Source organism: Haemorhous mexicanus, chromosome 18, assembly GCF_027477595.1.
Source record: "Haemorhous mexicanus isolate bHaeMex1 chromosome 18, bHaeMex1.pri, whole genome shotgun sequence".
In the NCBI taxonomy this organism is placed as follows: Eukaryota; Metazoa; Chordata; class Aves; order Passeriformes; family Fringillidae; genus Haemorhous; species Haemorhous mexicanus.
Window position 1 is genome coordinate 2,301,430 of NC_082358.1, and position 21,862 is coordinate 2,323,291.

Sequence of the window (21,862 nt, forward strand, 5' to 3'; positions counted from 1 at the left end):
ATGGGAACAGAACATTCCTACAAGACACAACTTGAATTTATATTTATTTTATATATATATTTTTATATATATATATATATATACCTTTGTATAGATTAAACTGGGGGGGATTTTATCATACACATTTTTTTTGGTATAATACATGAAAAACAGGGACAGGAACATAGCAAATATAAATCAGTACATTCCTTCATTGAACTCCTTGACATAGTGAGACTGAAAAATTCCATGCAATGGGGAGACAGAGAGAAGGGAAATCAATTTTATTAGAAAAAAAAAAAAAAACCAAGATAATCTAGATACAACTGCCAACAGAGGAGCAGCACTATAGATGGCAAACCTGTATAAATTAAAAGAAAATTTCACTCTGACATCTACTATGCTTTAAAGTGCAATGAAGCCTGATTTATTTACCTACAGAATACAGGAAAGTTTCCCCCTCTCCCCATTCCAATCTATCCCTAAAAAAAAAAAAAAAAAACACCCAACCAAACAAACCCAAACAAACCAACTAATAAAATAAATCTAAAGGATATACATTATCCACAGTCCTATAGAGACGCCTACATCTACTCAGTAGCACCAAGAATCTGATATGGGTGTCATTAAAATCAATTAAAACTCAGGAGCAATGGTAACATTTGTTAGCTGCTTCTGCAGACCTCCTGCCCTTTGTGAGTGCCTGGGGGAGAGGTGGCTCTCCCTGTGCTGGGTGAAGGTGGCCCAGCGGGTCTGGCAGCAGCAGAGCACACACAGCACAGCGAGAGCAGCAGGGGTAAAGGGGGACACGGGGACAGGGGCCAGGCCCCAGTGGGGTCTGCAGGGCTGGCTGGGGGTGTCACACACCTGGGCGGGCGCCTGGGGGAGCGGGGCTGACCTACACAGAGGGGAGGGGTTGTGCGAGTCCAACACGCGCCACGAGCCTCTTTGGTGACAGGGTGATGGGAAGGGAGGGAGGGAGGGGAGTCAGCACAGCCCCTCTCTTGTGAGCCTCTGGCTGTGCTGTCTTCCAAGGCCGAGGGCCTCTGTGCCACAGTTCATCTGTCTCCACATGCCAACTCTCAGCAGCCCTCAGAAGCCAAAGGTCTCCTGGGAAGCATAGACCATGTAGAGGAAGCCATCCTCGTCCTTCTCCTGCTCGTAGATCTCTGAGATGGGGGTGGACACGCTGACCATGCTGTGCTGGTTCACCAGCAGGAAGAACGCCTGGGTGGGGTTCAGCTGCAGGCGGCGCCTGTAGGGGCAAGGGCAGGAGGGGCAGGGTCAGGGGGGTGCCCTGACAGCCAGCTCCTCTCCCCAGCAATGCTGTTCCCTTGGGGCCAGGCCTGCACAGCCAGTGCCTCCTCAGGACCTCCTCCCACCACTCAGGACATGGTATCCATGAGTCTGGCTGAGCTGCCCGAGGCTCCAAGGCCTCCTGAGCCAGGATTCTGCAAAGCCCCCTTTCTCCAAGGGCTACTGGCAAGGGGAAAGCAGAGGGGGCTCTTCCCTCTGAGCTGAAGAATAAAAAGAAGGGATGGGACCCCTTCATTGCTCGTGAGTGTCCCCTTGAGGGAGAGACCCCAGCCCTTCACAAGGTGCTCAGAACCTGCCCTCCCCTGCCCCCACAACAGTCTGTACCACACCCAAGGATGCTGCAGCTGCCACGTCCCCATCCCTGCCCTCAGCAACTGCCTCTGCCTCCCCCTGACCCCACCACCCTGCAGGGAGTGGCCTGTGAGTGAGGACAGGCTCTCAACGTGCCAGCTGAGACCACCCCACTCACCGGATTATTTTGACCAATTCACTCATGTTGACATGGTCTGGGACAAGGAACTTGGTCTTATCCAGCACTGGCAGCTGTTTCTCCCCTTTGTAGCGTTCAATGATGACCTGGGGAAAAGTCAAGGGCAGGATTAGTCATGTTTACAGTGCCCCACACGCTGGTCCCAAGGTCAGATACAAATCCAGCTAGCATGGGTAGAAAATCTGAGGTACAGCCTCACTTTGCTTCACCCTCACAGGAAACAAAACAAAAAAAGGACATGAGCAGTGAGCACCAGGCTGGCTGCAAGTGGCTCTTCATCCATCATCTGTGCCTGAGCCAGGCAGTGAACAGTGTCCAAAACAATGAACTAAAGCACCAAGTGCTCTGGCTGGCTGAGAAACAGTGGGCACCACTGGACTGATATAGATTCTTGTCCTCTGGCATGCAGGATATCTGAAGAGGAGTGAAGTATTTTAACATCACTTTCTGACTGACCAAACCTACAGGTTTTGCTGGCTTGAGCTACAGACAGCTCATGATGCAGTTTCCTTCCTGCTGCCATTCAGCATCCCTCTGCCTGCTCAGGAACAGCTGGGGATATTCCCAAGCAAGCAGTTTTCACAAGTCCTAGGGAAGCCACTCAGGCATTCCTTCAGAAAGGGGGCGTTTGGATCTCACCAGTCCCACTCCTTATGTTAACAGTCAGACACACTGACTGAGAAGGATCAGAAACCAGGGCCACCCCAGCTGTGCACTGAGCTTCCCAGGCACTCCTGCATGGTGTCACCATGGGGATAACCCAGCCCGAACTCCTCTGCCAGACATCTTGCTTGGAAAAGTTCTAACCATCCCTACACTCTGAAATGGTTGAATGATGAATTCTGATCCTTTTCCCTGCTATTACAGTTAATGATTTTCTTCTGTGAAGCTGTTTGCTGACAGCTACAATTGCTGTTCTAAACCAGCCTGGAAAGGAACCTTTGTATTCTGAGAAACAAAGTGGCAGGAAGATAAAACAGGGAATGTACTTTTAAGAAAAATGAAAATAAGTGAAAAACGTACAGCTTAGTATCTTCCTGTTGCAGTGATGCTCTCTCACAACCTGTTCCTTTCCCCACAGAGAGACTCTTGGATGCTCAACAGCCCATTATCCTCTCCCACCTGAGATTGAACATTATTTTTCACTATAAGGCAAGGAATTGCCATAATTTATTTTCCCAGGTCCTTTCCAAAAATACTCAAGAACTGCAAATGGCTTTTGGCAGCAGAGGGACAGTGCAGAGAGGAGGACCCCCAGGAGATGGCTCTGTGGAGCCAGAAGGACTAGGGAACCTCTGGGAACACGGATTTCCCTTCCCTTTGATCCCTGGTTGACACCTCAGCCTCTGGCAGCAGCAGCAGCAGCAGCAGCAGCAGAACTCGTGCCAGCCTCCCCCAGAGATGGATCAGACACCCTGGCTGGAACAGTGCGGAGTCACTGGGAGTGGGAATGGCTGAGGAGCCCCCCAGGCTGGTCTGACAGGGCTGGGCTGCAGGCACTTCCCAGAGCGGGGCTGAGGTGCCTTGCTGGGAGCTCTGCACCAACAGCCCCTCCAGAGCCCAGCCTGGAAAATCTCACCCAAGGGGAGCCCAACACCTGGGCTAGCAGCATGTGAACACCAGGGAGCCCTCTTTGGCAAAGGAGGATCTGATTAAAGAACCACTTTCTCCAACAGACTAAATCATGCATTGGGGCATCCCCCACCAACCTGTTAATGGCCCTTCATCCTCCCAAGGAGGGCACAGGGAGGACAAGATGAGCAGAATGATCCTACTGCATTTCACGTGAATCTTACAAGGACAGGTGAGTATTTTGGCTGTGTGGAGAGAAGTCTTGAGGGGCTGAGCACTCACAAGGGCCTCATACAAGGATGCTGCTGGGAAACACACAGGCAGCAGCGGCCCTGTTGGAACCCAGGAAATTCCTCTGGCTGCCCTGGAGGACTCAGGCCCCTGCCCAGGGGGCTCAGAGACCTTGGCACAGAGCCCAGGACCCCTGTGCCTTTGATTTAGCCCTTGGAAAAAACAATTACCAACCTTATATGAAGAATTACAAGCCACGATAGGTTAAGTAAATAATAATTAGTTTGTCACGGGGTGGAAAAATAGATTTTTTGGAGTTTTTTAGAATGGGGATTCAGGGGGCAAGATGGAGGAATCTGGGTGTGTCCAGCCTTTCTCCTTCTTCTTCTTGGCCTCCATCTTCTGCTGGGATGTTGGCACTTTTAGATTGGTTTAGAGTAGAAGCTCACTGTCTAACACAGGTATTGGGAAGTTATTGTAAATATTGTACACGTAGTTTTTAGTATAAAAAGATAACACTGCCCCAGGGGCAGGCAGAGTGCCTCTGTCTGTCCTGCTGGATGGACCTCAGCAGGGCAGGAGAAAGAATTTTACAGACAAGAAACAATGAACAACCTTGAGACCGAGAACTGAAGAGTTCTGACTCCTTCTTTGACCACTGGGCTGGGAAAAGAGACTTTGTGACACATCTCGGGGTCACTGTGAGCAGCTAAAGCCCCGAGATGGCACCTCAGCTTTTTGGCTTGCACAGGGAAGCAGGCACACAGCAGCTGTTTGTGCATCCACCTTTACCTGCAAAGAGGGCCCTGCACACCTGGATGATGCCTCAGTTCTCACAAGAGCAGGACCAGAGGCTGGTGTCTCTCATTACCAGCCAGTTCCATCCCAAGAGGAACCACCCTTAGATTAATCCAAGAATGGGATGCAATGCCTGTCCTGGCTCTTGGAGCAGCAGGTGCCTTGTGCCCTGAGCAGACACGGAGCCTCTCACATAGAACAGCTCCAAGAGTTTCATTTCCCAGAACATGAGCTGCTATTTGGGTAACCCAGCTGTGAGAACAGGTGGCCAATGGACAAAACGTTCCTGTCTAGCTCTGGAGAGAAAAGCATGATCAAATGCTAAAGTTACATCCCTGTGTTCCCAGGGTGGGTGTGCACAGCCACCTCCCATCCCATATCCTCTTCCCTTCAGCCAGGGGTTCCTCAGCATGGGACACCTGCTTGAGCAGAGGGAAACCACCACAGATCTCTGCAGAAATCATGAGTGGGCACAGGTGGGGAGGGGAAACACTCAGGGCAGATCCTGAAGTCCTGGTTCTGCTGCAAAGGGGGCTTGGACAGTGTTTATGAATATAGCCTTTGTTCTGGGGCCAGGCTGGAGAGATGGGAAGGGAGTCTGGTAGGGAGTATGGCCAGATGTGCTGGTCAACAGAGGCAAAGTCCAAGCAGGAGTGAGGCTGGGAATGTATTCCCAGCAGGCACAGAGGCTCAAATGTGTGTATGTAACACCTCCCTGGCATCCGTGGCCAGGCACAGACTGACACAGACACACACAGACCTCACACAAGCACAGACTGCACCAGCCTCACCCTGTCCCCCTCTGGCAGAGCAGGGTGCAGGTGCTTTAGTGGCAGCAGACACAGCAGCCCTCAGTCAAACAGGTGCTCTGGTGTTGATCCATCCAGAGTCACGTCAGTGCTGGACACTGGATCTGCAACTCCCCAGAAAAGTGCTCCCAGCAGCCCAGAGAAGGTTGTCCCTTCCTCTGAGTCTGTAATTTGGGTTTCCATCCACCCCTGTGCCAGGGCAGGGCATTATGTGGGATCTCCCACCTGCCACATGCTCCTCTGTGGGTGCCCAGATGAACCCAACAGAGCCCCCTCTGCACAGCCCCAACACCCCCTCAGCCCTCCCTGCCCTCACCCCCTCTACAGCCCCCGACTCACCAGGCCTGCCCGAATTTAGCACTGCAGGGCTTTGGGAAGTGGTTTGCTCCCATTGCTGCCCAGCACCAGCTGCTCCCCAGCAATTTCAGAAATCTCTGAGGGTTTAGTCATCTCCAGAAAGGTCCCTGGGGCTGAGAGCAGGCAGGGGCAGTGTGGGGGCACAGGCTCCCTCTGTCCTCTAACAGGACAGAAGATGATTTTGAAAACATGTATTGAGGCTGTGGATGGGGGTCCCAGTGAAAAGGCTGAAATTCTCTGCTTGCTCTGACTGCCCAAGGAGGAACTGCCCTGCGAGGAGCAGCTGGAGATTTCTTCCCAGCAGGCTGAGCGCGAGCAGCCCCTGATGCCACCACACCCATTTCACCTTCTCAGCAGGTGTGCCTGGGGTCAGCACCTTCTGCCAGAGCAGCCCTGGGAAATGCAGAGACAGCAAAGGAGCCCCTGGCACGAGGTGGACAGGGGAGCTGGCTCCTCCTCTGTCCTTCTGACACGTGCCAGGGGGGCATCCTGGGATGTGACTTCCCATGAAACAGAAGCCAAAAACTCCACGTCAGTCCCTTCCTCAGCTTTCCCTGCAAGTTCACTCATGGAAACAGGGGAGAGAAGCTCTTCCCTGGGCACACAGCCAGGCCATGCCCTCTGCAAATCCTCCTGGCCCCTCTCAAAGCAGAAGGGACTTGCCCAAGGACTCTGGCTGGGAACTGGAGCTGCAGGAGAGCAGCAGGTGCTGCACAGCTTTGCCATGGCTTCTGCCAGCAGTAAGGGTGTGACCTTGGGTCTCCCTCACTCCCCTGGGCTAGGGGCTCAAACCTCTCTGCTGATTCCAAGTGCCTCTCCAGGGAAACCAAACACTTGGAAAACACAGCTCCTGTCTTTCACAGATGACCAAGACCTGCCCACAGCCGATGAACCTGCAGTGCCTGGAGCCATGACAGTGCCCACACCACGCTCCTGCATGAGGCTCTGATCACTGCCCAGCACTGGAACCTGACCTGGGAGAGAAGAGACAGCACCAGGCTGGTGCTGGGGTCTAACAGGGACCAGGCCTTTAGAGACAACAGTGACACAAACTTGGCTGGACCCCACAAACCTTCCTGACCCTTCTCACCACCTGATTCTTTTTACCCCTCCAGCAAAACTTGTGGTGTTGACCCCAACACAAAGAGCACTCCAGCTCTCCCACCATGTCTCATTAATGCCATAAAACTCTGCCTGTGGATGCACAGCTCTGGCCCCTTCTGTCCATTCCCCAAGCAACACACATTTGTATTCAGGCACCTGATATAGGCACATGTGTGCATTTTATGTACAACTTATTTATAGCCTGGCCCTGCTGCCAGAGCCTGAATGCACTGCAGTTAGCTCTGCCACAGCTCTGGAGAAATGCAGAGCCAGTCTAATGCCATTAAAACCACGTTAAAAGCAGAGGCCAGTCAATGTGTTGACAACCTGGAGTACTGGTGGCCGGCGTGCTGTGAGGGGCAGGCCCTGCTCTGCTGGGCTGGAAACACGTGCAAATCACATGAACCCCACAGTGGTGGTGGGAAGAGAGGAGAAGAAAGAATTCTTCTGGCTAGAAAACGCTGTGCTAAAAACATAACAAGAGCAAGGCACAAGTGGACTAAGATGGACCAAGAGCAGTTTGAGACATTCAGTCCTGAAGGCCAAATGCTGATAGTCTACAATTTTAAGACAAGGTTGATGTTCACCCAACACTGAGAGGGAGCTGAACTAGGAATCCTGTCTTTTTGGTCATAGATGCTGTGATATAGCAAACAGTAAGCAGAGCAAGCCCCAAGTACATAATTGCATTGAATCATGGAATGGTTTGGGTTGGAAGAGACCTTAAAGGTGAGCAGGGACACCTGCCACTAGACCAGGCTGCTCCAAGCCCTGTCCAACCTGGTGTTGAACACTTCTAGGAACTGGATGTTCCTCTAAGTTCTCCATCTTCTCAGGAAGAGAAGCAGATACTCAGGCAGGAACTCAAAAGCACACTCACAGCCAAAGAGCAACTCAGCACATTAGGTGTGACATGGGCAGGAAGAACTCCAAGTTCATGGTGTCTCACCTGTGCCTGTCAACCACAGGTTGGACAGCTGGACAGCACAGAATGGGTATGAATGATCCTAAAAGAGACTCTGTGCTTTCAGTGCAGCAGAGATCAGCCCACAGACCTTTCTATGGGCAGAGAAATCCTTACCAGGTTATCCGGGACAAATTAGGTAGCTACTACAGCCAAAAAAAAAGCCATTTCAGAGTTTTCTCCTACTGCACTCACTTGGAAATAGATTTGAGATGAAATCAGTCCCCTGCCTCCAGGGCAGCATGGAGCTTTAGAGCCAAACTGTCCTCTGCCCTGCAGAGAACACGTCTGCTGTTGGGCAGCTGGCACACACAAGGCACTGGAGGCTCATGGGGACCATCCTGTGTTGATTCCAGGGAGCAAAGTTTTGCAAGCTCCATGGAGGCTACCCAGGAGCACAGAGGGGTCCTGAGAACAAAGCCTGACCCAAGACCTGACCCAATTCACTCACCGGGATCTTGTTCGGGTGCTGCTCTCGGATCTGCTGCACTTCTTTACAACGATCCGCTGCAGGAAGAGAAGTAAAGAAATCAAGTTAGAAACACCTGTGTGTGCTAGGGCAGGCAGAACTGAGGCACCCACCCTGCAAGCCACAGGCTGACCCAGAGAGAAGGACATTTCCCAAGGAATGTGCATTCTGCTCTCCAGGCCTTTTCTGAGCATGGTGTGCCAGATGTCAGCTCCAGAGACCAACCCTTCAAGGGCTCCTGCTGCCCCAACCACGTGTCCCAGAGGGGGCTGGGACACGCCACTCTGCCTACTAAATCTGGGCAGCACACCTGGAAATCAGGAGAGTGAAAGGACACCATAAAGCTAACAAAATTAACTTAAATCCACCCTAAGCACATGCAGCTCCTGGCAGTGGGTGCAGAGCAGCAGCACAGCTTTGGGGGCTGTACTCTGCAAGTTCAGGCTCCTTGTGTCTCCTGGATGCTTCCCCCAGGGAGACAATTCTCCAGCTAGGGCTGGGTTTTAGCCATTTCCTCCTGCCTACTTCTCACTTCCAAGCACTCTCTGGCACAGTGCCTGGCTCCACAAGAGCTGCACCTCACCAAGGAGGACTCCTTCCCTAGCACACATCTGTGGAGCAGCTACAACAGCTCCTGGTCTGACAGAAAGTACTTCTAGGCCTGGAGGCAGGAAGAAAACCTTAAGCAAGGAGATGACCCACATACAGAAAGACTTTTCCTGCAGCTGTTCTCACACTTTCTATTCCATTTTCCTCCAGAGTTTATTGACTCAAACAGGCAGCACACAAAGCTTGTGCACTCTTCCAGTTTACAGGAGAATTCCCATACCCCTCGCTGCTTTACCACAGGGCTCTCCTCTTTTCACAACCCACAGCAGCAGAAAGCAGAGGAAGAAGCAGTAGCAGAGCCAGGACATGCTCTCTCTGTGCATGCTCTTCCTGGGACACCACAGACCTGTCCTGCTCCTGGAACTGCCACTACTCTGGAAGTGCTTCACAGCCTACATCTGAAATGCCCAGAAACTAAGCCAGGGGGTGAAGGTCAGTGACTAAGCACTGCCTAGAAAAGAGATCTGGGTATTGCAGGATCTCTCACGGGATCACCCTGCCACACCCAGCTCCCCTCACCAGCTCACACAGCCCCAGTTCCCCATGGCCCACTGGGAGAATGGAGGGCAGGATAAGTGCATGTGTCTGAGTGTTTTCTCCTCAGAAACACTGATAATTTCTCCTCTGAGCACTCAATAAAATTTTATTGCTTATATGTTGAATTTGGCTAGATATAACCTTGGGAAGAAACTGGAGTTTCTTCCCAAGGTCACAAAGCCACAAGACTACAAAATCACCAGATCATCCAAAATTCTGAGCACCATTTCTGCCTCCTCGAGAGGAAAATATCACTCTGCTAGGAACTGTTAGATCTTTTATTCTGTAGGACTCCATAGGCAAGCAACACAGAACAAGATTATTTGGATTTCATGAAAAATTCAGGTGTATTTGTTTTGGGTTTTATGACCAAAGCTGCAGCTTCTCATGTTTCCTTTTAATCCAATCCAGTGCTCCAGGGATCCAGAGCCATCCTTGTGATACAGACAATTTTCCCCTGAGGTACCAATCAGCCAGGAGTCACACAGACATCAGCAGCACACGTGACACTGGCACAGAGAAGTGCCAGTGCTGAAGGACACGGTGCCAACAGCACCTAGCCCACAGCACCCAGCTGGGGCAGAGCTGCCCCCTCCCACAGAGCCCCATCCCCACATGTTCACTTGTGGCCAGGATGGAGCATCCAAAAGGCTGGAGATCCAGAGGTCCAGAGCTCAACTGGATGACACTGATTGCCATGAAAATTCTAGCAGCTTGGCTGCAGCCAGCTCAGACTTCTGGGTGTCAACAGAGCCTGCAGAGCTGTGTCCTCAGTCTGGCCAGTCATCCTGGCTTCAGTGTCACCCTAGCCTGCTTCTCTCTCCATAATGTCACGTGCATGAGCTTCCTAAACACCATGTGCTGCCCTGCAAGGTCACAGGACTGTTTGCACAGGAAGCCCCAACAACTCAGGTAATTGTCAGAATGACCAGAGAAGGAATTTGCTGAAGGCATGTTACCATGGCTAGGAAATGAAGGTAATCTTGGAGCATCCAACTAGCCCAGGCTGCGAGTGCCAAAGGGCAGCCACATGCCAGACATTCCTCCCTGCTCCCTGGAAGCATCACCAGCTACAGCACAAGATGACAGAAGCCATCACCACCTACGTTTACACAGTGGGAACAGAGGTGCCTCCTGCCCGTTACACTGAAAAAGATGCCACACAGAGAGGAAGAGGGTCCATCATCACTCCAGCTGCACATCAATGCCTCTGGATCCCACCCCTGGGACCACAGTCCTCTGTTCCCACGGGGAGCAGATGGAGTGCCCTGGGCAGAGGGTGGCTGCTGCAGAAAGATCCTTCCAGGTCTTGCTGACTCCGTGCTCAGGAGGAATAAGGGCACAAGAAACCAGTGACAGAACTCTCAGCTACCCTGAAGTCTGCTGGGCCACTGTGGAAGCTCCCCTGTCCCACCCTTTAAAACCTGCCAGATGCCCAGGACCTGCTCTCTTTGGCCAGGAGGCCAAGGGCATTCACAGCCTTCCTGACCTCAGGGGAGCCTGTGGCAGGAGGCTGATCTGCAGGTGACACAGGGGAATGGCAGCAGGTGCTGCTGGGTCCCTCCAACAGGTCCATGGACTGCAACTACAAATACCTCAAGTACTGAACTCCTTCCTGTGGAATCACTCTCTTAGGAACTCCATTCGGGAAGGCAGTTGGGAGCAATCCCACCTAAGGTGCTCAGGTTCCTGAATCTACAGGCAGAAGTTTCCAGAACACCTGAAGCACTGCTAAAGAGCACACTGTCCCATCCTAGCCTTGGAGAGCCAAGGAAGCAGGCTTGGCAATCAGGGAAAGCTGCATCAATCCCTGGACGATTCCTGTGCACACAGGAGTTCAGGCACAAGAGATCTCCAGCAAGAGATAGTGATGGTCACCCACACCCTCCTCAGCCTGGGATGGGAGCCAGAGGTTGAGCCTGTGACTCATGAAAGCATCAACATCACACAGCAGGAGCAGCTATAAATTCAGTGTCTATACAATGTAATCTAAGTCACAGGAATACAGAGAAAATGGTTAAAGGGCATTTCAGAGAAACCTGGAGGAGGTGCCAGCCCAGCACCGGAGCCCCCACGGTGCTGAGGACAGGCAGGGCCCCCCACCCCAGCACCTGCAGTGTTTGCACACTCACATTCATGCACAACAGGCCTGATCTTACAAGCTTTGTTCTCCTCCTGCAGCTTTCCCAAACCGTGCTGAAGTTGAGACTTTCCCCACCCCTGCAGCACCTGGCCACAGTTAATCCTTGGCCAATGTGCAGAGCAAACCAGACCTGTTTGCACAGCCCTGTCCCCATCCATGCTCTCCTCTTCTGGTCCCTCCTGGCAGCCAGGGCAGCAGAACACCAGCCCTGAGAGCAGCACGAGAGGGGCTGGGGGGGCTCCAGGCTCCTGCTGCTCCCAGGAGCTGAGCAAAGAGCGCTGACCTGCACGAGAGGGAACAGCCCCATCCCTGCTCCAGCTGTGGGCACCACATCTCTGCCGTGAGGGAAGCCAGACTTCTCCCCAGTGCCAGGATGGCAGATCTCAAGATGGCAGCAAGATAAAAACCACACAATTTTATTGGCTATTCCCAGGGAAACCTCTCTGCTAGAGCCTATTGAAAGATAGGAGTATTTTTGTAGCATTGCATATGCCGGGAAATTGCCTATTTCTCCTCCAACTGCTGTTTCAACTGTTAAGTACCAACAGCAAAGCTTGTTTGCCCAAAACATGAGAATCTTGGCTGTTTTCTTAACTGGGGTTCTTCCCAAGCTGTGCTCCAAAAGATGCAAGCACACCGTGTATCCCATGGCAATGCAGGATGAGATCATTATGGCAGAACAGTGGAAAATTTTAAGGCACGCTTTGCAAACATTAACCTTTTTTATCAGCTGTGCCCAGGAGCCCTGGCCACAGGAGCCAGGTCCCTGCTGTGCTGGGCACTGTGCAGGCATGGGATGAAAGGACAGTCCTGGATGCAAAAGAGCCTCAGCAGACAAAAGATACAGATGGTGGGACAGAAGGAAAACACGTGGCCAGTCCTCCAACAGAGCTGTTGCATAAAGGGCACCATTTTCCATGAGATTCTAGACGAGCAGTGCTCAGGCACTGGTGCTGCCTCAAGGCAGCAGATGGATAACAGGGAGAGGCCCTGCTGCCTGTGACCAGCAGGAATGCTGTCAGGAGAACAGCAGTAAGAGCAAATGCCACCTGGAAACGTCACCAGTGTGCTACCAGATCAGCAGCTCCTGAGCTGGGCAAGGGCTGCGTGTGGAGAGCAGGGACCAGAAATGCAGCCAGGAGCTACTGCCTCTCCCTGTGTCCCACAGCTCTGGAGTGTACAGACATCCCCTCCAGCAGGCTGCTGGCCCTGTGGCTTCTCCCTGCCATCCACACAACACCCTGCCAGCCAGCCCAAAGAGGGATCTGCCCAAGATTTGAAGCAGATGCAAAAATGAACATGTTTCTTCAAGAAGCTGCTGTGGCCAGTCCCAGGGCAGAGTGCTGCTAGAGCATGGACTTCTCTCCAAGAGATTTTCTGCCAGGAGAGGAGGAATTGGATGGTTTGAAATCAGGATGTGTGTGGGATCAGCTGGCAGGTGCTGGAGACACAGGCCAGTTATGCAGGTCATTCCAGATGAACACCAATGACTATTTCTGTAATATCACACCACCCTAAGGCCAGACACCTCTAACCACCAGGAAACACCCAAATTTGTGTGTCATGGCTCACCCAGCACCTGACCTGACCTGTCCTTGCCCAGTGCTCCTTCTCAGGCCAGTGGTGCTGTGGGAGGAGTGAGAGGAGACTCCCACATCCAGGAAGGAAGGGTGCTTGTCCCAGGCTACATAGGGCAGCAGCACTGAAGACACCTGACAGCGCTTCTGATTGTCAGGTTTATTTTATTTGTCTGTCTGCAAAGCTGGGTGCTCCAGACAGAAGAAATGACTCAGGACCAAACCTACACTGCCCTGAACCTAAAAGCTTTGAACTGATAAAAACATATCTCTGCATCATGGAATAGGTGGAACCTGAAGCTCCACTGTCCCTGGAAGTCATTACCAGCATAAACATGGAGCAGTACATGCTCTGTCTTTATCACTCTCCATCCCATCACTACAGCTGCAATACCAGATGTGCAGTGTCTGGGAGGACTTTGGAATGCCAGGTTGTTGGAGCCCTGTCACTGCAGAAGCATCTCAGCAGCCTTATTCATTTGCAAAAATTCTCAATCTTCCTGGCTCCAGAACAGAGCTTGAAAATGGATTTTAAAACACAAAGAGGAAACACCTTCATTTTTCTTAGCAGTTTAAAAGTGTAACAGGAGTATGATTTTGGGCCTGGCTCCAGGAATGAGCATTTGCATCTGGCAAATCATGATAAGGGCTCAGCTCGTGATCAAGCAGAGCCACACCACAACTGTGAATTCTAAATACATGTCAAGACATTTGTCCTCTGGTTGTACAGTACCACTGGGGTGACAGGACAAGGCAGAATGGCATTAAAGTGCCAGAGGACAGGGATGGATGGGATACTGGGAAGGAATTGTTCCCTGTGAGGGTGGGCAGGCCCTGGCACAGGTGCCCAGAGCAGCTGTGGCTGCCCATGGATCACTGGCAGTGCCCAAGGCCAGGCTGAACAGGGCTTGGAGCAGCCTGGGACAATGGAAGGTGTTCCTGCCAATGGCAGGGGGTGGGATAGGATGGGATGGGCTTTAAGGTCCCTTCCAAACAAAACCATCCTGGGATTCTGTGATCCACCCCTGCCATGGGCCGTGTAGGATGAGCACTGGACCTCCAATCATCCAAACAGCTTAAAACTCACTGCACCCTCTGAACATGAGGGGGAAACGGGCAGCACCTTCTGTGTCATGTCAGGATGGCAAACAGAGTATTTACATCACACTTTCAGATAAGGAACTGGTTTTTTGCTCAACATGTAATCACAGTTTCACTATCCTTGGTAAAGGAACAGCAAGTTCCCTCTGTACCCTTGGGAGGCTGCTGTGCCAGGGTTTCCCTCTGCCTGCTGCATGACCTTCCACCTGGACAACCTTCCCACCTACCCCCATCCATCTCCAAGACAGCAGGAATCCTCTCAGATTTCTCAGAACTACTCAGGACACTTCAAACTGCTCAAAGAAAGGCCTGGCACTGCTGGCAGGACTGTATTCTGGTGCAGCCCAGCATGCACCTGCATGCACCAAGAGCCTTTGCCCAGCACAGTTCACTGCTGCTGTGCACAAACAGGCCTGGACATGCACAGATGCTTTGGGGACACATGCCAGACACCAGAGTCTTGAACTCATTCCTGCATTTTTTCTCACATTCCTGTATTTTCTCTCACAGCCTTAAACCACCTTCTGAGGACAAAAGGCAGCAAACAACAGCAAGACAGAGCTGGTAGTGTTTACACACTGCCAGTCAACCACAGAACGTCACCCGAGCAGGTGACACACTGTGAGACCTCCCAAGTGACTCTTCTGGCTGTGATCCCTGCTGTGACTGACCACAGAAGGAACACCAAAGCCAAGGGACATGACTTATCCATGGCTCATGGCTACTCAATGACAGAGCTGGCAAGGGCCTACCACCCTGACAGCCCCTGAATTCACCTGTCTCCACCCTTCTGGCTCAAAGGAAGATCTGAAGTTTTTATAGTGGGGGAAAAAAAAAAAGTAATGAACAAAATACACAGGTTTTATTATTCCTGACTGCCAGTCAGGACCTTGTGTTATATAAAACAATAATAATAAAGAAATCAAAATTTGTGGTCTTCATGTCGGTCTGGCTTTTGTTCTGGAAGCCTGTTCAGTTCTTCAACGCTGATAATTACCCCCACATCCAGTCAAGTCACAGAATGTCCTCAGTAATTAATCCAAGACACAGGCAGCTAAGCAGCAGCTTGGAGCAGCATCCTCCCCTCAAGGAATCCCAAGAGCTCTCAAAGCACAACAGCCAGAGCACAGACAGCCAAGGACCAGCTAAGGGCCAGCGAGGGCTCACAGACCAACCTCACATCAATCTCCAGATGTTTTTCCAAGCCACCAATGAGCAGAACTGCTGTGGTAAGCCCAGGATGGTGTGTGAGGCAGACAATTCAGGCACTGCTGGCCTCTCAGTGGGTACAGACACAGCTGGCTTGCACTGGATGAGTCCCCAGGGACGCAGTTCCCCAGAGCCAAGAGGGGATCTGCTCCACACCCACCCCTGCCTTTCCTCTGAAGAGAAGTGGCTTCCCACAACCAAGGGCAGATCTCCCAGAGGATGGAACCTGGGATGGGAACACTCTGTCCACAGAGGGCGAGGTCAAACCTCTGTGTTTGTCCCCAAGCCAGGGGCTCCAGCTGAGCCAGCAGACACACAGAGGTGTGTTCCTGCCTCTGCTCCTGCCAGACACGGGACCGAGGGGCTCTGTGTCACCCGGCCAGGCCAGGATCCAGGCTGGTTTTGTGCTGCACTGAAGGCACAGCTGGCAGCTGCTGCCAGCCCAACGCAAACCCTGCTCAGGAGCAGTGGGACAATGCTCCCAAGGACTCGTGCTCCTTTCGGGAAGTGCAACGGTGTCGTCAGGCTGCTGCATGCTCTCACTACTGCCAGGACAGCCTGTTCCTCTGACACAGACCACAGCTTTGTTCTGGGAATTGTTTTGGACTCCTGCAAAAGATCTGAACACGCCTCAGCCTCTGGGTTCAGCACATGGATGCAGAGGGTGCTGCCACATTTCATCCCCTCACCCACAGCAAGGACGTTCTGCTGCCAAGGGCCGGTCACAGAGCTCATCTGCCAGCAGGGACAGCAGCCGAGGGCATGGCAGGAGTCACTGCTCCCTGCCCTCCACACACCTCAGATCAAACCCCTGCTGCTTCCCAGCCAGGCCCCTTCTCAATTCCTCAACAGTGAAGAGAAATCAGGAAATTTTACTCAGGAGAGACCCAACACCAAGCAAACGAACAAACATAAGGAATTCACAGAAAAACTCCATAAATACAAGAAGGAGGAACACAGACATTGAGGAAAGCAGAATCTTCACTGAGGAGCAGCAGCCCAAGACCTAAGGCAGCCACTTGCCATGAAACTGGAGCCTGGGTGCCTTTTGTAAACAGCCATAGCCCCGACTCTGCCTTTTCACTGCTTTTTTGGAACCATTCCATTCCTGTAAAGTTTTGAAGCCTTAAAAATTAAGCCATTCTGAGGCTACAGAATCGCTGGAGATGTTTTCCACCAGCCCTCTCCAACTGCACTGTAAACAATCACTTCCTGCTCCTGTTGTGTAATGATTCAAAGACAAAAACAAGCCATATTTACTTTCTCCAACAGAGTAATTCCAGCCCTGACCCAAAGCAACTGCGAGGGCTGCCAGGCCTCCTCCTCCTCCTGGCTCAGCTCTGCAGCTCAGTCAGCTGAGAGAGCAAAAGGGCAGAGGAAAGTACAGAGAAACAAGGAGCACTTGCAGTTGCCGGCAACAAACTCCCTCACCCCCTCTGTCCCTCCTGGGCTAATTTAATCCTGCTTTCTTTCAACTGCTCTGAGCCTCAGATTTTGTTTTCCTTCTGGCTCAAAGAAAGTCTGAGCAATCCACAAAGGCAAACCAGTCTCTTCTTGACCATAATAAGCTGATTCTCACCAGTTTAACAGTAGGTAGTTACTAAGGGGCTAATTTAGGACTTTGCTGGTTTTAAGACATAGCTTAGGAGAACACAGCAGGGTCTCAGCAAGGACCCCAAGCTCCCAGGCTTCGGTTGGTTCTTGTTTGTGCGTGTTCCCTTGGCTCGGTCTGTGGCAGGGGAGGGCTGGGTAAGCATTCAAGGCCAGAAGGGTTGTGCCAATAAAATACCAAATATTTACAGTTTCCAAGAGAGCAGCAAGGGGCTGGATCAGCAGTTTTCAGCAGACAAAAGCTCCAATTTTAAAACTCATGTAGGAAATGCCCTCACCTGCGTTTGGACAGTGAGGCAAAATATGAAGGTTTTTTATGGCACGAAAACACTGATTTCAGCATTATACAGCGAGTAAAGCTCAAATGCTACCCCTTCCCCAGGAATTTAACCCGCCAGAAACACACACCTCTCCCTGCGCCAGCTGGCAAAGGTCAAGGGAAACAGCTGGTGTTTCCTCGGATTCCGCTATTGGGTCTGGAGATAAAAATCTGGGATTTTCTACAGTCACCTCCTCACCTTTTGAGCGTCCCCAGCACGCACCTCTGACAAAGGGGTGGGGAGGATGTGACCACTGACTCCGCTGTGTCTCGACAATCATCACAGCGGGTGTGCGACATCGCGGAACAACAACCGCCCCAACGCCGACGAGACGGGGAGCGCGAGGAGCGATTTTTGGGGAGGTCTTTGTGTTCTGACAGTCAAAAGGGACACCCGGCCATCATCCTCGTCCCGGGCATTCCACGGCCCCTTGCGGCCGCCACCGCGCCCCAGTGACCCCGGTCCCTCGGAGAAGCGGCGGCACGGCGGAGGTGGCCCGGGCACATCGCGGCGCTCGGGCGCTCCCCCCGGAGCGGAGCGGGGCCGGCCGGGATGACATCACCGTTCTGGCTGCGGCACCGCCGCCCCCGGCCCGGGCCCCGCTGCGCCCGCGGCCGCGCCCGATGGGGACCCGCAGCGGCCGAGCCCCGGCCCGGGCGGGGCCGCCCCGCAGGGCAGCACGGCGGGGGCGGCGCAGGGCAGATCCCCACGTCCGTCCCTCCCTCCCTCCCTCTCTCCCGCGCGGCCGCTCCCGGCCGGTCCCGGCTCACCGAAGGTGCGGCGCTGCTTGAAGGGCCGGTCCGAGGGCATCGCGGCGGGACCGGGACGGCACCGGGACCGGGCGGCTCCGTCTGCGCTGGGGCTGCGGCGGAGCGGCGGTGACGTCACCGGGCACCGCCCATAGGGGGCGGGGCTTGATCCGTCCGCGGCCCCGCCCAGCCGCGCGACCCCGGGGCTCGCCCCCGACGTGCCCGGAGTGACCCGGGGGCCACGGACAGCACGGAGCCATCCCCGGGTTTGGGCCGTACAGCCCAGCCCGTGCCACCCCTGCCATGGGCAGGGAACCTTCCACTATCCCAGGGTGCTCCAAGCCCCGTCCCACCCGGCCTTGGACGCTTCCAAGGATGGGACAGCCGCAGCTTCTCTAGGCACCCTGTGCCAAGCCTCGCCACCCTCGCAGGGAAGAATTCCTTCCCAACAAATAATCGAAATCTCACCTCTTTTAGACTAAAAACCATTCCCTCTTGTCCTATTACTACCTGCCCCTCTCTTTTTTATAAGCCCCAACATGGGAGAGAGTGAGGACGGCTGGTGACACGAGGACGGCTGTAGGAACACCGTGGCAGAGCATCCCCATTTCCCGATGGGACATAATGGTTTATTCCGAGGTGACCCCAAACACGAGCATTTTTCCGGTTCTGATGGAGCAGAGGACCCGAGGGCCTTGCTTAAGGCAGAGAAGTACACCTGGGCTGGGATTTCCAGAGGTGCTCAAAGGACAGAGGTGTCTGTGACTCCAGCCTGCAGTGGCATCTTCTGCACATCTTGACTCAAACATCTTCCAAGTGTCACTGCCAGCTCTGGGCAGCAAATGTGGCTGTTGTGAGAAGGGTGGAGGAGAAGAAAGGATTTTGTGGGGATGAAGCCACAACAGCTCAGACCACAGATTCCAGCCAACAAACCTGGACACGAACTACTCTCTCACAGATACTCTGACATTTGCAATTCCCACATCTACCCCAATCATCTCCCCACTAATGAGCCCGTTGTTCTCCCTGCTGCATTCACAGCCATGGCTATGCTGAATATATTAAAGCCTGCAGCATGATTACAAATAGGGCAGCTATTTCTGGAGCTGGTAAATGAATCAAAAACAACTGCAAACAGAGCGTCAGTATTTCACCATGTCTAATATCCCTCCTCACTGCACGCCACAACAGGAGCTGTGTCATGTGGAGCAGTGTCTCATTGGTACAGTGAATTGGTACAAAAGAGGAGCCAACACAAAACATTAAAGGATTAAGTACAACCTTGGTAAAAACAAATAAATGGAAGATGCAGTTTTTAAAGAACTGTTTTGATTATTGTGTCACCAATTTAAACAAATATATGTTTAATGAGAATTGAAAAAATTCTTGTTTCCTTGTTGAGTTTACCCAAGAAAGAAAACACTTTCATGGCCAATATAATGGATTTTCCTTGACCAAGCAGCAGTTAAACAAGCACATACTGGTAAGGAAGTATAAACTCTTCAGATTCACTTTAATAATTAAGATACAATTAGAGATATTAATCTCTGATATAGATCCTGTTAATCAGAGAATACTGAAGGGAAAGCAGGAAGGTTGAATCAGACATGGCAAGTGATGATCCTTACAGACTTCTACCTCAGCAAAGGGACTCGTTACTGTTGCTATAAAGTGTGAACCTCTTCAATGAGAGAAATATGAAAATCTTTCCCATTTACTGATGTGGCCCCTGGTTTTATCCATGCAGACCTCATTGCAGGACTGGGGCCATAATTCCAGAGAATATTATCCAGACACCTGGGAAGGGAGAAAAAACTCCATTTCATAGGAACTCTGGAGCTTCTCAGCACGTTAGTGTACTTCCAGAAGTGGGATATGGATCAAATAAGTTTGATTTAATTTATGCACTTCTTCCTTCAGCCCTCAGCTTCCTGAACAATTCTGCCCACATAAATGCCTCTCTTGCCTGGTCTTACTGATGTCACTGGCAAAACTCCTCATTTAAGGAGGTGCATTTCAGATCCAAGCCCCCCTCTCCCCTGATCAGTCAAAGGTTTAAGGGCACCAGTGAGCTGTCATGACATGATCTGGAATCAGCAAGGAGCTTCCCTCATGCCAGCATTCCACAGGGTAGCACCACTCATAAGGAGCACTCCTGGATCTTGTGAAACCACAGCAGTGAGGGAAATCTCCCTGAAGGAATCCTGTAATGCTGGCAAAGGAAGTGTATTTTTGCTAACAGAACTGTGTTGATGCTCAGGCTCCTGCTGGCCAGGGCAGTGTCTGAGCTCCTGCCCCTGCACCCCCAGCTGATTCTGCTTCTCCTGCAGCTGCTGGGTCCCAGGAGCTGCTGTAGCTCTGCTCACCTTAGCTCAGCCTCTCTTGCTGTGAGATCTTTGCCTTTGTCCCCTAGAGAAGTAGCTAAGACAAGAACAAACATAAATCACAGACTGGTTTGGCTTGGAAGGGCCCCTAAATCAGTTTGGGAAGGACGATGGGATGCTTGAGCGCGTCCAGAGGGGGCAACGAGGCTGGAGAGGGGCTGGGAGCACCAACCTGTGAGGAACCCCTGAGGGAGCTGGGGGTGCTCAGCCTGGAGAAAAGGAGACTCAGGGCTGCCCTCATCACTCTCACAGCTCCTGAAAGGTGCCTGTGCTCAGCTGGGGCTGGGCTCTGTCTCCAGCAGCACTGACAGAACCAGAGCACACAGCCTCAGGCTGCACCCAGGGAAATACAGGCTGGATATTGGGAAAAAGTTTTTACAGAAAGAGTGATAAAGTTGTGGAATGGCTACCCGGGGAGGTGGTGGAGTCACCATCCCTGGCTGTGTTTAACAAAGCCTGGATGTGGCACTGGGTGCCAGGGTTGAGGTGTTGGGGCTGGGTTGGACTCGATGGTCTTGAAGGTCTCTTCCAACCTGCGAATTCAGTGAATTCTGTGAATTCTGTAAATCTCATCCAGTCCCACCCCTGGCCACACTTTCCACTATCCCAGCTTGCTCCAAGCCCTGTCCAACCTGGCCTTGGACACTTCCAGGGACGGGGCAGCCACAGGTCCTCCGTGTCCTGTGTGTGAAGAACATTCTCAGCCACCTTAGGCAGGGGAGGAGTTACCTGGGAGGGCTCTGGAGCCAACACAAATCCACAGAGGGTGTCTACAAGCTCAGCTTTTACAGTGTTATCTCCACTCCTCTGTCAGAGCCGTATCTCAGCAGAGGCAGCACATCCTTGGGCCTCAAGTGCTGCCCTCCCCAGCCCAGAGCCATGCCCCAAACTCCCTTTCATTACCTTGTTAATCCATCAGGATTTGTTTTCCCAGCAGCAGATGTTTCCCCAGCCTTAAACAGGGATCCCCCCAAACCAAAACTGACTTTTCCAAGACGGCAAACCAGGCCAGTGTCCAGCCCCAGCACAGAGCAGCTCCAAGGTGAAGGTGGCACAGACCGCTCAGGCCTCCTGTGATCCTGGCTACAAAAAAGGACTGGAACCATAATGCTCATTTTTCTACTTTTCCTCAGTTTGGCAGTAGTTTTACCATACAAATAACTGGGCCCAGACTCACAAAGCACAGGACCAGAAACTTAGCTCCAGCCATCCTTTTTTTTTTTGACCCTGTTTATGATAAAGTAGGAAAGTGAAACCCTCCCCTAACTTTCCTACATGTTAATTGCTGCCAGCTCTGTGACCCTCTAATGGTCCTGATCCAAAGAAAGTTCAGTTTAGTTTATTAGTTTAGTTACTTTGTCCCATTGTAACTAAATTGGTGTTCTTCAGCCTCCTTCACCTCCTGCCAGTTTTAAAAATAAATCTGAATTAATTTTGGGTGCTGGTGTAAAGGTGGCACTACATGGCCTAAGTAAGGCCCTGCCCAGATGGATCTGACCAACTCCTTGATTCCAAATCCAGTTTAAGAATTT

The 21,862-nt window shown here is 52.1% G+C and overlaps 1 protein-coding gene across 1 annotated transcript; it reads right to left on the minus strand.

The window, feature by feature from the left end:
- Window positions 1-248: 248 nt before the first annotated feature.
- On the minus strand, window positions 249-18,100 carry MAP1LC3A (microtubule associated protein 1 light chain 3 alpha). Its single transcript, XM_059862307.1, has 4 exons — window positions 17,968-18,100; window positions 8,073-8,128; window positions 1,766-1,872; window positions 249-1,234 (listed from the first exon to the last, which is right to left on the minus strand). The coding sequence occupies exons 1-4, from the start codon at window positions 18,005-18,007 to the stop codon at window positions 1,072-1,074; spliced, it is 366 nt and encodes a 121-aa protein (XP_059718290.1). The 5' UTR covers window positions 18,008-18,100; the 3' UTR covers window positions 249-1,071.
- Window positions 18,101-21,862: the final 3,762 nt, after the last annotated feature.

Coding starts and splice junctions, on each gene's coding strand:
- MAP1LC3A (XM_059862307.1), bottom strand. CDS start 18,007: ATGCCCTCGGACCGGCCCTTCAAGCAGCGCCGCACCTTCG. Junction 8,129..17,967: donor CAAGCAGCGCCGCACCTTCG/GTGAGCCGGGAC, acceptor CTCTTCCTGCAG/CGGATCGTTGTAAAGAAGTG. Junction 1,873..8,072: donor AGCACCCGAACAAGATCCCG/GTGAGTGAATTG, acceptor ACTTTTCCCCAG/GTCATCATTGAACGCTACAA.